The sequence below is a fragment of the Lagenorhynchus albirostris genome, chromosome 15, assembly GCF_949774975.1.
Source record: "Lagenorhynchus albirostris chromosome 15, mLagAlb1.1, whole genome shotgun sequence".
NCBI lineage: Eukaryota > Metazoa > Chordata > Mammalia > Artiodactyla > Delphinidae > Lagenorhynchus > Lagenorhynchus albirostris.
Genome location: NC_083109.1, coordinates 50,019,296 through 50,038,689, shown reverse-complemented (window position 1 = coordinate 50,038,689; position 19,394 = coordinate 50,019,296). Strand labels below are relative to the sequence as shown.

Sequence of the window (19,394 nt, the reverse complement as noted above, 5' to 3'; positions counted from 1 at the left end):
GCGCAGGGAGGAGTGGGGTCTGCAGACTGTGCTCCTGGACCACGCCAGCTGGACATGTCCCATGACTCAGGCCCCGTGTTTTGGACACAGGCCCGGGTGGCCCTCTAACTTATTAGCCCCAGAGTCTGAGCACCTCTCCTGCTGCCTGAGGTCAGCGAGGGGGCCCAGGGCACGTGGCAAGCAGCAGCCAGTATCACAGCAAATGGATTCGGGGCTGCCCGCTTTGTCCTGCCACCTTTCCAACCATGGTCTCTGCCTGGGCCACCCCCCACCCAGGAGCCACTGTGCCTATCGCGAGGCCCCCAGTAGGGCTGTGAGCGAGACCCAGAGCTACCCCCACCAATGCCAAAGTGACATCCTCCCACCGGATGGGGCCAAGGACAGTGGACCAGGCACTCCCCCAGCTGGCCCGTCACCCTATGTCTCGAGCTTTGGCTTCTGAACCCCACCTGCCCATCACAGTGGGCTCTGACTGCACTTGTAGGAGGCATGGGGCTCTGTGGCAGAGCGAGCATCGGCACCTGGGGGGACAGGGTGGCCCCAGAACTGTCCCCAAGGTGTAAAAACAGCCCTTCTTTGCCGTCAGAAGCTGCAGAACGGGCTACTGTGCCCGTGAAGACTGGGAGTGACTTACAGCTCCGAGTGCTCCCAGGGTGGGCGGCTCAGGCAGGAGTGACAGCCCGTCAGGAGGGAAGCGCTTTCCCCTTCTCCCGCTTTTAACCATGAAGCTAATGGGTTTCCTACTCATAACGTGGATGGTGCTGTCATCTTTGAAGGATCCATGCCTGCGACATTTAATTACTCTAAGTAACTGTAATAGTTTCGAGGAGGTTGTGAGGCCTCAGTTGCTTTCAGAGCCATCGGGTGGCCTCTGCCACTGAAACCTTGCTTTAGGCCACATTTCCTTTCTGGTTGGTGGCTTAGCCTGTGCCATCCTGACCTTGACTCTGGGTGACCACAGTGCCTGGCGAGCCCTCTCTGAGCCCCCTTGACGGTCAGCAAGAATCCCCCACGAGGAGCCGCCCGGCCCCATCCTCATCCATCCTGGAGTGCCATGCCCACTCTGCGGTGGCCGTGTGTTCTGCATCACCAGGCCCATGCCAGGCTGCCCAGTGGTGGATTATCCAGTCTTCGATAGAAGAGCATCTTTGCTCTTCACAGGCCCAAGAGGACAAAGCCAGAAGTCAGCACCACATCCACATCGGAGCTGTTTGGGGAGCAGGTGCCCCATGTGGCAAAGGAGTGAGGGACCCACGGGTCACAGGTCAGGCCAGGAGACTGAGGGGCCGGATTCAACATTTGTAGGCCTTCCTCAGACTCGTGTGCAGCTCTGGCAGACACGGGCTGGGTGATTCAGAAGCACAAGTCGGGAGGAGGGGAGCATGGAGAGCATCCACTTCCTCTGACCACCAGTCTGCTCGGCTGCAGCCAGTCCAGCCCACAGGCGCCCAGACTGCCCAGAGCCTGCAAGGCAAGGGGCTGTGTCTGCTCTCAGACCTGGAGGCCACCGACTACGGCTGGCCCTGAGCTCTGGTCAGGACAGGGCTGGACGACCCTGCAAGTCCCTGTCAGAGCCGTCCCCAGAGACAGTGGGCAAGCGGCTCCTTGGGAAGGCCACCGCCGCCACACCTCACCCAGCATGGCGGGTGGGCGCCGACCCTCAGTCTCACGAGGACGCCTCCCAAACGTAGCTGGACGCTGCGCCGCATTCCTGGAAACCAGCCAGTAACTGCTGAGGTGAAAGTTCTAGCAGCAGGTGGTGCAGCCCACGGAGACTCCCCTGGTCACTTGCTCACTGTCACCCCAAAGCCACTGGTGGGATGTCCCATGCTGTGGGCGAAACTGTCCAGGCCCCCATGAAGGGGCTGTCGCCTTGCCCTCCTGAGGGGTCTGCGCATAGGCTGGGGTGCACGTCTGGGAGGAGGGCTTGTCTTTCTGGGGCCACGGAGAACAGTGGTGTTCCTTGTGCCAGCAGCATAGCTGCTGACCACCGGCGGGACCCCAGCAAAGGAAGCGGAGCAGGTGGGTGTAGGCCACCCTCTCCTCCTAGCGGTGCCGGCGAGCACTAATGGCTGGAGTGGCGGCCAGCGAGCAGGCAGCCTCAGCTTCGGCCTGGAAAATGGCTATGCCGAGATGGGGGGCGGGGGTGGCCCCACGCACCCAGCAGGATGAGGGAGGTTCCGAGTTCAGGAGGAGGCAGGAGGGCCAGGTGACACGTACATCCCTAGGGTGATAGCGGGTCCCCGTCACCTGCTTCCTGGCACTTAGGAGGGTCTCTGGGCTCTGCCATTTGCATTTCGCTTTGATTGGTGTCACTCAAACTGCACATTAAAATTCCGTTCGTCGCGTCTGTGCAGAGCGAGGTGACAGAGAAGGCAGACCCGGGCTCTGGGGACCGCTCTGCCCGCCCACGTGAGGTCTGCAAGCTGCTGAGGGGCTTCCAGGGAGCATGAGCAAGGCCGGGTCCCCACTCCTGGGCGGGTACATGGGCTGTTCCAGCCTTGCTTCCTCTGGGGCCTGCCCAGCTCAGCCTGGAACACCGTGTCCGCCTGCCCTGCTTGCGGGGCCACATTGAGGAGGGGTGGGGACAGTGTCCTTTGAGGTCCCTTCTCAGATCTGAAGCGCCTGCAGATAAATCCTCCCAGAGCCGTGTCATCACTCCCATGTTCTGCCGTCATAAAACCACACGTTTTAAAATGCCCCCATGTGGAAGGAGTCCAAGCTTAATAAAAACGACTTCTCAAGATAAAACCAGAGAAGGTGTCGCATAAGGAACAGAGTCTGCTTCTTCCTGTTGAGACAAGAAGGGGGTTTGAAGCACATTGTGAGGCAGAGGTCGTCATGTCCACGAGCAGAAGGACGAGACCTGCACCCAAAATGAGCGACGCTCAGTGTCCGGAACCTCGTAGAGCAGATGAGCACGAGGGCTTCCTGCTTTCTTCCTTTGAGGCATCTGGGGGAAGCCGGGTGTGTGCCCTGGAGGCCAGCTCAACCCACGTGGGCATCCCACACACTGGGTCCCCAGAGGAGGGTGGCACCGATGTCCCCATCTCGGCCTTGGCCAGAGCGCCCTGTGCTCTGCCTTCCTCTCCCGTCGGTGACAGCTGTGCCGACAGGCCCACCGTCTCCATTGGTCGTGGCCTGGCCACAGCCTGGTGGCGCTCTGGGCTCCAGTCGCCCGCCTCACTCGGCTCCCTCCCCCGGGCACCCCTCCCCAGCACTGTCCAGGCTTCTTTCTGCTTCTGGAATCATCTCCAGACAGTGCAGGGCGCATGCTGGTGGCCCCAGATCCCCCAGCACAGGTGGCTCATCCGATGCAGTGAGCCCACAGAGACCCTAGGCAGTGACGGCCCACCCGTCGGTGCCGCCCTGGTGTTGGCACTGCTGCCTTTGGGCAAACTCACCTGTTTGTCTTCCAGAGAAGAACCGATGTGGAACTGAGCTTCAGAAATCCAGAGCATATGAGAGTCAGTGGGATTTCTCCCTCCACATTTTACTATGAAAAATTTCAAGCCACAGAAAGTTTCAAACAGTTGTACAGTAAAAACCCTCAAACCCACCACCTACATTTGGCCGTGGCTGGTCCTTGGCTCTGTTGGCATCATCACATATCTGTTCATGCCTTATCTTAACGTTCAGTGTGTTTCAGAGTGGGGTTCAAAATTCATTTAGGTTTGTCTGTTTTTTTGAGAAGTTTACAAACATTGAAATGCACAGACCTTAAGGTGCTTTTGGTAAGTCTTGGCCAGTGCACCACCATGACCAGCACTCCCACCCCCAGGGCGCAGACCCCCCAGGCAGCCAGGTTCTAATTTCTCTCACCTGCATGGGGGCAGCTTGTTCTGGAACCTACATCAGTGGAACTGTAGAGTGTTTGCCCTTGTCTGAAGCGTCTCTGACGCAGCAGAATGTTTTTGAGGTTCATCAGTGTGGGGTGAAAGGGAAGTCATGCAGCCCACAAAGCACAGTGCAGGCTCCTTTTGATGCAGCCCAAGACCAGCTCCATGTTGTGGGTGTCCCGGAGACGCAGTGTGAGGGGCCGTCTCCACGATAGGAGCGAGAACTCAGGTGTGCTGCTCACACCTGCATTTCTCACATGGGCTCCCCAGCAGGAAGAATGACTGATGCCCCCCATCCAGCGGTGCCAGGCTGAGCCACGCAGGGCCTGTACTTGCTACTCCCCTGGCTCCCTCCCTCACCTGGGCAGATGGGACCACAGTCTGCTCCGCATTTAGCAACTCACGTCCGGGTCGTCCAGCCTGCTCGGTGCCCGTGTCCACCCTGGTGACTCCTCAGGGGCTGCGCCATGTCTGTGGGTGCCCTGCGAAGGGCAGGAGCCATGGCCTGAGCAGCTAGGCTCAGCCAGGAGCTGTGTCTCGGTTGCTCTTTGTCCTGTTTGAAGGACTGTCTGGGTTAAGCCGGGTTTGGTGCAGTTGCTTCCTCGGAAAGTGTCCACTGCTGCTTACTCGTCCTTTGTGTTCTGTTGCCCTCATTTCAGGATGGGAGTCCCAGCTTCTGGAGACGGGCTTCCTGGGGATTTTCCTGTGCCCTCTCTGGACTCTGTCTCCATTGCCCAGGGGGACCCCCACGTCCCGGATCGTCCTGTGGGGCTATCGGTGGCTGATTTTCAGAATCATGCTCGGAGCGGTAAGTAGAACTTTTATTTGTTATACTTGGAAGGAAACGTACTAAAAACGAGTGGCTGCCTTGCTGCTTTCCCACCAGCCAGGCCAGCCGTGCCCCTTCCACCACTTTCCATGATGTCCGAGGCCTGTTTCTGAGCACTCGATGCTCCACTGGCCCCTCTGGCATGGCCATTTTCTATGGGAAACAACCAGGACTTGAGTCATTCCACGGGGACACTCAGGGGAGGGCCCCCTGGTCACCCCTTCCCCCCCAGTCCTCCTGGTGTGTATGGAGCATCTGAAATGTCGGGAAACGTGTTAGCGGGTCACACGACGTTGTCTGTGACCCCGGCCTCACGCCCTCCTGTCTCTCTGCCGGTGGAGCCCCTTCTCCCAATGCCTCCCCGTGTGGTTGCGGTGGTGCTCAGCTATCCCGCTTCCCTGCCACGTCCTCTCCCCCTCACGCCCTCCTGCTGTGCCCTGGGACCAGGCTCCTCGACTCCCACCTGCCATGCAGCTGTGGAAAGTGCACGTCTCAGTTTTAATTACACCTTCGAGTTTTCAGAAACTTAAAATCAGGAGCAAGGTGGTTCACCAGGCAGAAGTCTGGGCGACTTCGTGTACTTTCCCTTCCGCCTTTGCCCTGCTTGTTACGCTAAAATGTAAAATACCCATTTCTTTCACATCGTCCAGACAGTCTAGTGTCTGTTTGCTCTAAGTTGTTCCTCGTGGGGGAAAATACAAGCCTGCAGGGGGGTGGGGGCCAGCGCTGGTTCTCTTGCAAAGTCGCTGTTCTCCACTGCGCCATGCTGCCCCTTCCTTGTCAAATGTTCGGTTTACTCATGGGCTTCTTACGTGAGGGGGGCCACGTCCCCCGGGCAGCACAGCACCACCTTGCCCTATGCGGCTCTCTATATTTGAAGCCCCCGTCGCCCCACGTCCTGGCTGGTGCCACAGTCTGCTGGGAAGACTGAACTAGCAAGTGATGGCATCTGCTGTCGAGGGGGACGGGCCAGTCCTCAAGCAGGACCGTGGGTTCCCACTCCCACAGGCTCCCCTCCTGGACTCCCAGGGTGTTGGCCGTCACGCCGTGGTGGTTCAGGTAGCTGCCACGTCTGCACCGTCTGGCCAGGCTCCGGGGGCACTGCAGGCAGCTGGGTGCAGAGGGATGAGCTCTGTGGCAGGGGGTGGGGGTGGGGGGTGGGAGACAGGCCAGGGTGGTTGGCCAGGTTCCCAACCCAGCGGGGTATGAGCAGCTACAGACACTTGGAAACACCATGTTGGGTGATTGTGTGGGTCCAGATTCCACGGCAAAGTGTGATGCTTTCCCTAAACTCATTTTTCCATTTAATTAGAAAGATGAGCATGGTTTTCATAGGTCCCTTTGACGAAACACGAAACCGTGAGCGGTCTCGCCACCGCACAGGTGTTCTTAGCCTCAAGGCTGCTGTTCCTTGTCCGTCTAGGACTCAATTGTAGATTCTCTCTCAGCTGGCTTTAAAAAGCATAAAAACATATGCATTGTTTCTAAGGACTTTATCAGGACCCTCCTGGGACAGTAGCTTCGGCTGCAGAGCTCTGGGTGGCGGAGCTGTCAGGTTGCTCTGAGCACGGTTCGCGGCTGCACAAACTCCCACGATGCCTCACAGGGGCGGCGAGTCATTAGCATGTTGTAAAGCACCTTTTATGGCATTTTGATTGACTGTTAGCACCAGCTGGATAAAAAATTATCAGGTGCACTAAAAGGTGTAATTACTTGATTCCGTCTGTACGTTGGATATTATTAACCTCCCTTCGTAGGAAAGCAGAACGACAGAGTTGACTTGATAAAAAGGAGTGACAGCAGCAAGTTGTCCAGTCCGTAGGAGCTGAGCAGACGCTGCCCGGGATGAGCCCGGCCCCGATTTTCTGCTGCTCGATCAGAACTGGCAACTGTCCCGGACGCTCAGACCTGCTTGTGGTTCTGTAGTCTGGCCATGCTTCACATGCCCCAGAGGACAGATTGGTCCTTTCAGAGCTCAGCCTCAGAGGGGACCCCAGGTCGTGTGGGTGGGGGTGCCCGAGCAGAAGGAAGGAAACCTCTCTGCCCGCTGATGGCCTGGTCCCCCCAGGTACCCGGGGTGCAGTCGGTGCGGCCACTCCATCCTTGGGTGTCTGGAGAGGTGGCACCAGGCTGCCCTTCTCTGGAAGCAGCTGGAAACTGGACACATGGTGACACAAATGTTTTCACACCCGACGATAGCCAGGTGGGCCGGGGTCCAGAGGGAAACTCTCGAGCCGAGCCCTTAACTGCCTGGCTCTTCGGGGAGGCCGGGTCCTTGCCGCGGGGAGGCAGTGATGGCCGGAGGGCTTCCTGCTGGAGGCAGCGGCCAGGGCACAGAGGGGAGGAATCTGTGCAGAGGATGCAGCTCCAAGGACAAAGCATCAATTCTGTCCAAAATGCATCCTCTGATCTAACCATGAGGAAGCATCAGACATGCCCCAACTGCGGGACGTTCTGCACAGCTTCTGACAAGCATCTCAAGTATCCAAGTCATACCTTAATTAAAGTCTAAGGAGCCGTCAGCCAGGATGTTAGTGGGAAGCTGGTGAAACTCAAGTAGGGTTGAAGTAGTAGTGACACGTGTACAGAGTCTCCTTGTCATTTTTACAGCTTTTCTGAAGTCTAAGATTTTCTTCAAAATAAAAGGTTAAAGAGAAGTAGTATGGGCAACTTTATGCACGTGAAGTGGGCAGTTAGAGGACATAGAGGTAGGTAGGTTTCTGACACTGACACAAGAGGGTCAGCACAGCTGAATCATTTTATAAACTGAGTCATTAAACATACAAAAGGTACCTCCCACAGAAAACTCCAGGCCCAGACGACTCCACTGATGAGATTTATCAAATATTTAAGGAAGAAGTGATAGCAAATCTACACACACTCATTCAGAAAACGGGAGAGGGGACCCTTCCCAGCTCACTCTCCTGAGGCCGGTGAAGACAAGGACATTTCAAAAAGGGAAGTTACAGAATACTGTTCTTCAAGAGCACAAACAAAAATTATCAAGGAATTATTCGCAAATGAATCCAGAGTACATAAAGGTGTCAAGTCCACGTGGGATTTTCCCCAGAATGCAAGGCTGGTAGGACATGAATAAATAGATGTAATTCACCAAGTTACCAGATATAAGGAAGAAAGAGATCAAATGATATGTTCATCTCATTCTAGGTACAAAAAGCATTAGACAATGTTAAACACTTATTCACAATAACCAAAAAAAATCTCAGCAAACTAGAAATAGAAGGAAACTTCTTCAACCTGATAAAAGATAACTATACAAACTACCTACAGCTAACATCATACTAAATGGTGAAAGACTGAACACTTTTCCTCTAAGACTGGGAACAGGGCAGTGGTGGCCAACCTCCTCATGGCTAGTCAACAGTGTGTTGAAGATCTTAGCTTGTGCATTAAAGCAAGAAAAAGTGGTGAAGGCCCTGAAGATTGGAACAGAGGAAGTAAAATTATCTCTGTTCATCACGTATGTGGAAGATCACAAGGGCCGTAGAACTAGGGATTGAAGTCGACCAGTGTGCAGGACTCAGGGCCAGTATTTCCATGAGCTGGCAAAAACTGTCAAAAACATGAAAGTTTAAAATATACCCCTAACATCCACAACCATAAAATACTTAGGAAGTTTTCACAGAAGTGCAACACTTGTGCTCTGAAAACCACCAAACGTCACTGAGAGGAGACTTGGGCAAGTAGGTCTTCCACGTTTGTGGTCAGAAGGCCCGTTACCAGCCAAGGGTCAGTTGTCCCCAAACTGGTGGATAGATTTCGTGCAGCCCCAAACATAATCCTAGAAGGGTTTTCTTTTTAGAAATTAACGAACCAAGTCTTAGGTGTACGTGGAAATGCGCAGGACCTAGTCTTGAATGAGAGCAAAGTTGTCGGCATCACACTGCTTGTGGGTTCAGGCCTTCCCAGAGGATGTGGCCCTCGAGGCGCCAGGGGAGGTGAGAGGCCAAGAGCCGTATCGACGGGGTTGGTCAGTCTGGAAGTAGTCCCACACTGAAGTCACGGTCAAGTGACCTCTGGACAAGACAGCAAGTCAGTTCAGCTGAGAAAGAAAAGTGTCTCCCCCACCAGTGCTGGGTATCCACACGGGCACATGGACCCCACCCCCCACCACACCACACATGACAGTTCGAGGTGGACGCAAACGTAAAACCAAGACACTCCTCGCAGATAACTTAGAACGTTCACAGTCTCGGAGAGGCAAAGATTGCTTACAGCACAGAAACCATTAACCATAAGAGAAAAAAATGGGTAAACTCTACGTCAAAACGATGAAAATCTTGGGTTCTTCAAAAGACACCATGAAAAAACGGCAAGCCACAGGTTGCAGGGAGCACTCACAACACACACCTGGCAGAACCTCCGTGTGGAGTATGTGAAGAACTCATGCATGTCACTAACGGACAGTTCACTCTGAAAAAGGGAGAGGTCTCGGCAGGCACGCGTGTGGCCGTCCCAGCACTTGCACGAAACACACATGGATGGACACTGAGGTCCCACCCCCCCAAGAGGACAGAACTTAGCAGCTGACCAAGCCAAATACTGGCTCACTCAAGTTGCTGTAACAAAACACCACAGCCCAGGTGGCTTAAACCACATTTATTTTCTCACAGTTCTGGAGGCTGGAAGTCCGGGGTCGGTGTTGCAGCCAATTCTGTTCCCGGCGAGGACTCTTCCTGGCTTGCAGATGCCACCCTCACACTGTGTCCTCACCTGTTGGGTCAGCTGCCCCCCCCACATGACCTCCTTGACCCTGCGTGACTCCCTTGGTCCAGACGCAGCCACACTGGGGGTCAGGGCCTCGATATACGAATGTTGAGGGGCACGAGCAAGAGGGACTCCCTGCGTGCTCTCCTGTGGGCGTGTAAAACAGTGCAGCCACTTGGGGAGGCAGTTTGGCATTTACTTTCTGAGTTGACCCCACGCCCACCCTGTCCCCCAGAGTTTCCACTCGATACGTAACCCAGGAGAAGTGGAAACGTGGTCACAGAGGCCTTTTACACAAACACTCGCGGCAGCATTATCCACACGCACCAAGAACTGGAAACCAACCAGTCCACCAGCAGGAGAATGGGGGCAGCCTGGCCCAAATACCCCAAAGGCAAACCACCCAGCCGGACAGGGACCCAATGCCGAGCCCACAGGCATCATGTGGCTGAGAGCACTAGCCAGGAAGGGGTCCCGCGTGAGTCCTTGTGAAGGTTCTGGAATCGGCGAAGCCAGCAGGCGGCCACAGACCCAGAGGCTCTGTCACATCTGGGATGTGGGGTGGGGATTGATGGGCGTGCAGGAACTCTCGGGGCAATGGGGTGAGGCTTCACGGGCATGCACATCCACACAAGCCCCTCAGCTGCAGCTTCAGGAAGGGACATAAGTCATTTCCTGCAACCTAACAAGAGGTCACCGTAAGGGGAGCCTCGGGAGGTGGTCCATCAGCCCCACAAAGAGCAGAGTTGTGCACATCCATCCGAGCAGGGTTTTCCTGGGCTGAGCACCAGTTGACACAACATGCCTTCAAGCCCTGGAAAGACCATCAGCCCCGCCAGGCACTGCAGCTCGAGACAGGCTCCGAGACGCTGCTTCCTACCTGTTGCCCAAGCCAACCGCGGGCCTGGCCTGTGCGGCGTGAGTTCTCATTATTCGTTCCCGCTGATACAGAGGTGACTTGACGGCCCCAGACTGTCGCCACACGGGCCGGGGGGGGCAGGGTGGCCACCCCACATTGGTGTGATTGGAACTGGAATTCAGGCCGTCCCACGCTGGGGCTTCACAGCTGTGCGGCAGTTCTGTGCGTTGGCATCCTGGGGCCAGACCGAAGCAGCGAGGAGCTGCCAGTTCCTCACAGGAGAGGGCAGACCAGGCCCAGATGCACTCCTTCCTTTTCCGTCCTCAGAGCAAAGAGTGGAGACTCTCTCACCTGCAGGAAATGGTAGATGGTGTAGATGTTCAAGTCACTGTGGTTAAGCCCTTTAATTATGCTTTAAAGATAAAGGTTTTCACTTTTGGACTTCCCTGGTGGCACACTGGTTAAGAATCCACCTGCCAATGCAGGGGACACGGGTTTGAACCCTGGTCTGGGAAGATCCCACATGCCGCAGAGCAACTAAGCCCGTGTGCCACAACTAGTGAGCCTGTGCTCTAGAGTCCCAGAGCCACAACTACTGAAGCCCGCGCGCCTAGAGCCTGTGCTCCACAACAAGAGAAGTCACCGCAATGAGAAGCCCTCGCGCTGCAATGAAGAGTAGCCCCCACTCACCGCAACTAGAGAAAGCCGGCGCACAGCAACGAAGACCCAACAAGCCAAAAAATAAATAAGTAAACAAACAAAACATTTAAAAAAATTTTTTTCACTTTTATCTCAATCTGTTTTTGTAGCTGAGTTCATACTGGCTGAAGTTTTCAGCTGGACCATGTTAAACACCTGTCGTGGAAGCCAGAGCCCTTGGCTCCTGGTCCCTGTGCTTATTCCATGGGGAGTGGGCGGGGATGTTCCACACGGGCGTCCTCAATGGTTCCAGCCCGTGCTGGGCCCGAGAACCGTGCTCACTCGATGGCTGACATTCTGGAAACTGAGCCAGTATCCATGCTACTGGGAGTTCTCATACCTGGACAACGCCAAGGGGATACCAGTTGGGTCAGTCTGACCCCCGGGAAGTCGAAGAATGAAACCTGTCTCTTTTCTGCACCTCCCCCCCTGCAGCCTGGCCCCCGGGGGTGTGTACACGTGGCCGTCGGGTGGCAGTGGCTGGCATCTCCCTCTTCCCATAGGAGCCTTGCTTGGTGTGAGGGCTGCCTCACAGGGGTGTCCTGGGCCCACGGGGAGAGTGGCAGTGAGAAGAGGCGGTGCCCGGATGTTCAGAGTCATCAAACAAGGGAAGTAGGAACCTGTCCTGCTGCTAAATGTCTGGCAGTGGGGGGAACCCATCCTGCTGCTGGATGTCTGGAGTGGGTAAACCAGTCCGGCTGCTGGATGTCTAGGTGGGTGGGGAAGGCTGTCCTGCTACTGGATGTCTGGAGCGGGGGTGGGGGGACCCGTCCTGCTGCTGGATGTCTGGGGGTGGTGTGGGTAACTGTCTCCTGGACGGCTGCTTCCACTTGCATTAACTAGGCTGTTAGCGTGGCTTTTATTTTCCTGTATATTCTCCCTACAGTTCTTCCAATGTCTTTTACTACCTTTCTCCTGATACTAAATTGTTTTTATTTTATTGCTTCACATTTTGAGTTAAGAACTTAATTCCCTAAGATGACATGATACTATACATAGAGAATCCTAAAGACGCTACCAGAAAACGACTAGAGCTAATCAATGAATATGATAAAGTAGCAGGATACAAAATTAATGCACAGAAATCTCTTGCATTCCTATACACTAATGATGAAAAACCTGAAAGAGAAATTAAGGAAACACTCCCATTTACCATTGCAACAAAAAGAATAAAATACCTAGGAATAAACCTACCTAAGGAGACAAAAGACCTGTATGCAGAAAACTGTAAGACACTGATGAAAGAAATTAAAGATGATACAAATAGATGGAGAGATATACCATGTTCTTGGATTGGAAGAATCAACATTGTGAAAATGACTCTACTACCCAAAGCAATCTACAGATTCAATGCAATACCTAACAAACTACCACTGGCATTTTTCACAGAACTAGAACAAAAAATTTCACAATTGGTGTGGAAACACAAAAGACCCCGAATAGCCAAAGCAATCTTGAGAACGAAAAAAGGAGCTGGGGGAATCAGGCTCCCTGACTTCAGACTATACTACAAAGCTACGGTAATCAAGACAGTATGGTACTGGCACAAAAACAGAAAGATAGATCAATGGAACAGGATAGAAAGCCCAGAGATAAACCCATGCACATATGGTCACCTTATTTTTGATAAAGGAGGCAAGAATATACAACAGAGAAAAGACAGCCTCTTCAATAAGTGGTGCTGGGAAAACGGGACAGGTACATGTAAAAGAATGAAATTAGAACACTCCCTAACACCATACACAAAAATAAACTCAAAATGGATTAAAGACCTAAATGTAAGGCCAGACACTATAAAACTCATAGAGGAAAACATAGGCAGAACACTCTATGACATAAATCACAGCAAGATCCTTTTTGACCCACCTCCAAGAGAAATGGAAATAAAAACAAAAATAAACAAATGGGACCTAATGAAACGTCAAAGCTTTTGCACAGCAAAGGAAACCATAAACCAGACAAAAAGACAACCCTCAGAATGGGAGAAAATATTTGCAAATGAAGCAACAGACAAAGGATTCATCTCCAAAATTTACAAGCAGCTCATGCAGCTCAATATAAAAAAAAAAAAAAAAAAAACCCAGTCCAAAAATGGGCAGAAGACCTAAATAGACATTTCTCCAAAGAAGATATACAGACTGCCAACAAACACATGAAAGGATGCTCAACATCACTAATCATTAGAGAAATGCAAATCAGAACTACAATGAGGTATCACCTCACGCCAGTCAGAATGGCCATCATCAAAAAATCTACAAACAGTAAATGCTGGAGAGGGTGTGGAGAAAAGGGAACCCTCTTGCACTGTTGGTGGGAATGTAAATTGATACAGCCACTATGGAGAACAGTATGGAGGTTCCTTAAAAAACTAAATATAGAACTACCATACAACCCAGCAATCCCACTACTGGGCATATACCCTGAGAAAACCATAATTCAAAAAGAGTCATGTACCACAATGTTCATTGCAGCTCTATTTACAATAGCCAGGACATGGAAGCAACCTAAGTGCTCATCCACAGATGAATGGACACAGAAGATGTGGCACATATATACAATGGAATATTACTCAGCCATAAAAAGGAACAAAATTGAGTTATTTGTAGTGAGGTGGATGGACCTAGAGTCTGTCATACAGAGTGAAGTAAGTCAGAAAGAGAAAAACAAATACCGTATGCTAACACATATATATGGAATCTAAAGGAAAAAAAATGGTTCTGAAGAACCTAGGAGCAGGACAGGAATAAAGATGCAGACGTAGAGAATGGACTTGAGGACATGGGGATGGGGAAGGGTAAGCTGGGACGAAGTGAGAGAGTGGCATGGACATATATACACTACCAAATGTAAAATAGATAGCTAGTGGGAAGCAGCCGCATAGCACAGGGAGATCAGCTCGGTACTTTGTGACCACCTAGAGGGGTGGGATAGGAAGGTTGGGAGGGAGATGCAAGAGGGAGGAGATATGGGGATATACGTATATGTATAGCTGATTCACTTTGTTATAAAGCAGAAACAAACACACCATAGTAAAGCAGTTATACTCCAATAAAGATGTTTTAAAAAAAAGAAAACTTAATACTGTAACTTTTCATTGAGCAGAATTGCAGCTAAAATCAGCAGTTTTCATTGAGATTTGCATCTTGGCTATGGCTGGGGCAGGTCATTTTCACTTTTTTTTTTTTTTTTTGGCTGCTCCATGCAGCTTGTGGGATTTTAGCTCCCCTACCAGGGACTGAACCCAGGCCCTCAGCAGTGAAAGCACCAAGTCCTAACCACTGGACCACCAGGGAATTCCTTGGAGCAGGTTGTTTTTATGTGAAATGGAGGGGATGCAACATAAAAGGAGGCTCTGGAGAACCTGGGCATGAAGAGGAGCCTCTGGGCCCTCAGAGGCGGCACGAGGATGTGCTTTCCTGTCCGTACCTGGGCAACCGCCATGTAACCCGCAGGCTGCAGACAGCGGCCTCAAGTCCCTTCTCGCTATTCAGAAGGGGCTTGGTTGCTAACCACCTGTGCTGCCCACAGCTCTGTGCTCACACCTGCTGCACACCCCATGGGGCCCCGATGTTCCTTGTGTGCAGACTGTCCCTGTCTTGTTAACACAAAAAAAAGCTATATCTAAGATGGAGAAAATAGAGGCCCACAGGACCTACCGTTTCGGGGTCAGAATTCAGCAGGGCCGGGAGCCACAGCCATGCTGTGATTGAAGGACACCATGAGAAAACACTGTCTTCACCTAACTGGCAGTTTTGTCTGAGATCCTGCCGTAAAGTCACCTGGAATATTATGAAAGCTTCGGGCCAATAAATTTGACAACATAAGTGAAATGGAGAAATTCCTTGACAAGTGCAGCTTACCAAAACTGAGACAGAAGGAAACAGGAAATCGAAAGGGCTCCATATCTGGTAAATAAATTGAATCTGTAATCAAAAACCATTCCAGAAAGAAAGTAGGCACAGTGAAATCAAACATTTGAAATAAAACATTTGAAACACCAGTGAAATCAAACATTTAAAGAGGAAATAATAGCAATCCTACACAAACTCTTGGAAAATAGCAGAGGCAGGGACACTTCCCAAATTGTTTTCTGTGACCAGCATAAGAGTGATACCAAAACCTGATGAGGACAGGACAAAAAGGAAAATAGAAACCAGTGTCCCTCACAAAGACACAGAAACCCTTAGCAAAATATTGGCAAACCAAACTCGGCAATAAAAGAGGCATGGTTTATCTCAGGAATGCAAGATTGGTTTAATATTTGAAAATCAACTAATGAAATTCACTATACAACAGAATAAAACTGAAGAATGATTTTTTTCTCCTCAACAGATGTAAAAAGTACACGATACAATGCAGTACCCACTCAAGGGCGTGTTAGACGGGGCTTCCTCAGTGGTGATGGAATGAGAGCATTCATGTGTGATTAGAAACAGGCCTGTTGTCTGTTTTTGCTCTGCTCTTCATCACTGTATTGGAAGTCCTAGTGCAATAAAACAAGAAAAAGAAAGCCATAAAGATTCCCAAAAAAGAAATGAAACTTATTCACAGACATGGTTGTACATGTACAAAACCCAGTGGAATCTTAAAAAGCAACTACTAAAGTGAATACATTAATTTAGCAAGGTTGCAGGATACAAGGTCAATGTGAAAAATAAACTGTACATCATATACTATTACAAAGTCATTAGAGGGGACTTCCCTGGTGACGCAGTGGTTAAGAATCCACCTGCCAATGCAGGGGACACGGGTTCGAGCCCTGGTCTGGGAAGATCCCGCATGCCACAGAGCAACTAAGCCAGCGTGCCACAACTACTGAGCCTGCTCTCTAGAGCCCGCGAGCCACAACTACTGAGCCCATGTGCCACAACTACTGAAGCCCGCGTGCCTAGAGCCTGCGCAGCAACGAAGAGTAGCCCCTGCTCGCCACAGGTAGAGAAGGCCCGTGCACAGCAACAAAGACCCAACACAGCCATAAATAAATAAATAAATAAATAAATACGTCGTTTTTCACCCAGGTTTATATGTAGACTCAAGGTAATTCCTGTAAAATTCCCAGTGGGCTTTTTGGGAAAAGTGACATGTTGATTCTAAAACTTACATAGAAATAAAAAGAAATTTGAAAAAGAACAAAGTTGGAGGACTTATACTTCCTGATTTTAGAGCTTAATTTAAAACTGAAGTATGGGGACTTCCCTGGTGGTCCAGTGGATAAAACTCCGTGCTCCCAATGCCGGGGGCCCTGGTTCAATCCCTGGTCAGGGAACTAGATCCCACATGCTACAACTAAGGAGCCTGCGTGCCTCAACTAAGGATCTGGCGAGCCACAACTGAAGAGCCCACCTGCCACAAGTAAGACCTGTGCAACCAAATAAATATTAAAAATAAGTAAATAAAACTGGGCTTCCCTGGTGGCGCAGTGGTTGAGAGTCCACCTGCCGATGCAGGGGACACGGGTTTGTGCCCCGGTCCAGGAAGATCCCACATGCCACAGAGCGGCTAGGCCCGTGAGCCATGGCTGCTGAGCCTGCGCACAGCCCGGAGCCTGTGCTCCACAACGGGAGAGGCCACAACAGTGAGAGGCCCGCGTACCACAAAAAAAAAAATGAATGAATGAATGAATGAAACTGAAGTATGGTATTGATCTAAACTGGAAAAATAGATCAGTAGAAGAGAAGAGAGTCCAGAGATAGTCCCACACCTCTGCTGTCAGCTGATATTCACCCAAGGTACCAAGTCAAGTCAATGGGAAAATGAAAATCATTTTTTACAAATAGTGCTAAAATAATTGGAAATCTGTATAGAAGAGTAAAATGAGCTTTGAGTGCTCTTTCATCTGTACCAAACTCTAATTTGAAGTAAATCATGGACCTAAACATAAAAGCAAAACCAAAAAGTTCTTAGAAGAAAACATAAAAGAATATCTCCCAGAAACAGACCCATACAGATGCAGTTGATTTATTTTCAACCAAGGCAATAAGCCAAATCAGTGGGGCAAGAAAAAATAATTTTTTTTAACAAACATAAAAGGTAGAATCATAAAATTTTTTGAAGATAGCATAGACAGTTACCTTGGGGTACACAGAGATTTCTTGGACAGGGCACAAAAAGCACTAACCATTAAAGAAAAATATTGATAAATTATACTTCACTGATATTAAATTTCTCCATCTTCAAAATACACCATTACGAAAATGAATAGGCAAGCCCCGCCTGGGAAACACCTGCAGTGTACAAGTCCAGCTGAAATCTAACATTCGGAACCTGCAGATCACAGTAGGAAGGTAGGTGCAGGACCTGAACATACTTCACCCTCGAAGGGATGGGAACGGCGACGAGGACGTGAAAACTGTGCAGCGGCATTTTGCACCCAGGAGGGGCTGGGTGTAAAGCACTAGCAGCGCCCCAGGTCGGAGGGTCTGTGGGCCATGGGATTCCTGGTGGGAGCGTCACTTGGCTCGTAGGGGGTGCGGTGGTGCAGCCTTGCTCAGCAGCTGTAGGCCGGTTTCCTACAAGGCAAGACATGGCCCCGCCTGTGAGCCCACCTTCTGCTGCCGGGAAAGAAAACCTGTCCACACATGTCTACAGTAGCCCTGCTCATCATGACCGCAGACCTAGGCACCAGCCCAGTGTCCATCGACGGATGGGCAGCCTGTGGTGCATCCACACAAGGGACAGCGCTCAGCTGGGAGAGGGAACCAACCCCCCGAGGCAGTGATGCAGACAGACCCAAAGTCCCTGGAGGAGCTCGGCCAGCCTGAGCCCAGGGCCACGGGCCACCAGCCCCTATGAGTGTGAAACCCTGGGGGCAGGCGGAGGCGGAGGTGGCCCCCTGGCCAGTGCGTGTGGAATTGCCTGGAAAGTAGTCACGAAGAATGTTCTGTGGGATGGAAACCTGTGTCGTGTTTTGGGTGGATTCCTGATTGTGTACAATTGTCAGACACATTGAACTGGACATTTCATCTGTGTGCGTTCTGTTTCATGTGAATTGTAGCTCAACCCTTTGATTTAAGAATCCATGTGAGTTTGCTTTTTCACGCAAGGATCCCTGTGAGATGCAACCCCATTAAAGCCACAGACCTTGGAGATTAGGGGGTCACAGCTTACTGCAGCCCTTGGGCCTCACCCCAGAACCCGCCATCGGGAGTGAGCCACGCCCCTTTCCATCCAGACGGCACACATTTCTGCCTGAGCTTGCTGGCAGCGATTCCAGGTGTGGTGACAGCCCTCTGTGTCCTCCTCCGAGCAACGCTGTCACTGCTGTAGCATCTGCGCTGGGCCCACAGCTCCCGCTTCCCTCGCTGGCTGGAGAAGGAGGATTCCTGGAACCCAGCAAGTCTGCACTTGGGTCTGTGCACTTTCCCTGGAGGCTGGAGGCCCAGGACTGCTCTGAGTGGGTGAAGCAGGTCATCTGAAGCAGTTTCCACGTTGCCGTTTGGGGTCCCAGAGATGCTCTGGCCCCACAGTGGCAGCAGCGGCGCTGAAAGGTGAGCGAGCGAGACAAGACACCAGACCCGTTAGTAAATAAGAGCAGGAGCTCAGTAGGAAAGAGCCTTCAGGTCGGGGCCTCTCTGGGAGTCAGTTCCTACAGTAAAATCTTATTAACATAATGAAATAAACGTTGGAATGTGACTCACCCCCAAGACCAAGTCAAGCGGGTATCACTGCCACTTCCTTGACGAGCCTGCCGGGTCCTGGGATCACCACTCCAAAATGAGAGCGGTTATTCTAATTTGCTTTATTGCATCAGTGTGGGCTGCTCTGTCCTCCTTCCCATGGTGCCGTCGGTGGAGGCGTCCTGGGAACCTCTGGGGAGCGCCGTCCACGGGCTCTGACCTCTGCCCAGCTGCACGCCCCTCACATCAGCCCCCTGCCCAGTGGCTCAGTGCCCTCTTTGTGCTGTCTCTCTGCCACTTGTCTCAAACCAGCCTCGGCGGGAGGACGGTCATACCCAGCCCTGCAGTAGCTGTGAGGACCCGAGACTGTCCCCTCCACCCGCTCCACAGACCCTGCAGGTCTGGGCAGTTTTCACAAGCTCTCAGGGTTCAGGGAGGGGGCACAACAAGACCCCCCACCAACAGTATCCACGATTTCTCTCTCTCCCTGCACATTCGGCTCAGAGGTTCCCCTGTAGCTGATGCAGTGCACTGGTAAATTCAGAGGGTGGATTTCCATCTAATCATACCCTGGAGTCTGAAAGTGTAGACACTGCCCCAGACCTGGAGAGAAGGGGCTAGGTGGATACCCTGTGTAGTCTGGGGCCCCTTCAGATGTGGAGACAGGTCAGTCCCGAGAGACCCCAGGCCAGCCTGTGCACACTCAGGTGAGATCTGGGCGCTAAGCCATGAGCCTCACGCTGCGGTCGTCCACCTGCTCACAGAGCATGTGGGGTCCCGTGGGTCCAGCTCAGCTCCCAGGGGAGATGCAGAGTGCTGCCGGG

At 51.9% G+C, this 19,394-nt stretch overlaps 1 protein-coding gene across 4 annotated transcripts in view; it reads left to right on the top strand.

Moving 5' to 3' along the window:
• The window catches only part of LMF1 (lipase maturation factor 1), a 99,368-nt gene that overhangs the window by 51,808 nt on the left and 28,166 nt on the right, over positions 1-19,394 (top strand). For all 4 annotated transcript variants that reach the window (XM_060122667.1, XM_060122666.1, XM_060122668.1 and 1 more), the window contains one exon: positions 4,499-4,647. In XM_060122667.1, coding sequence (XP_059978650.1) covers positions 4,499-4,647 — 149 coding nt within the window. The remainder of the gene's footprint in view (positions 1-4,498; positions 4,648-19,394) is intronic.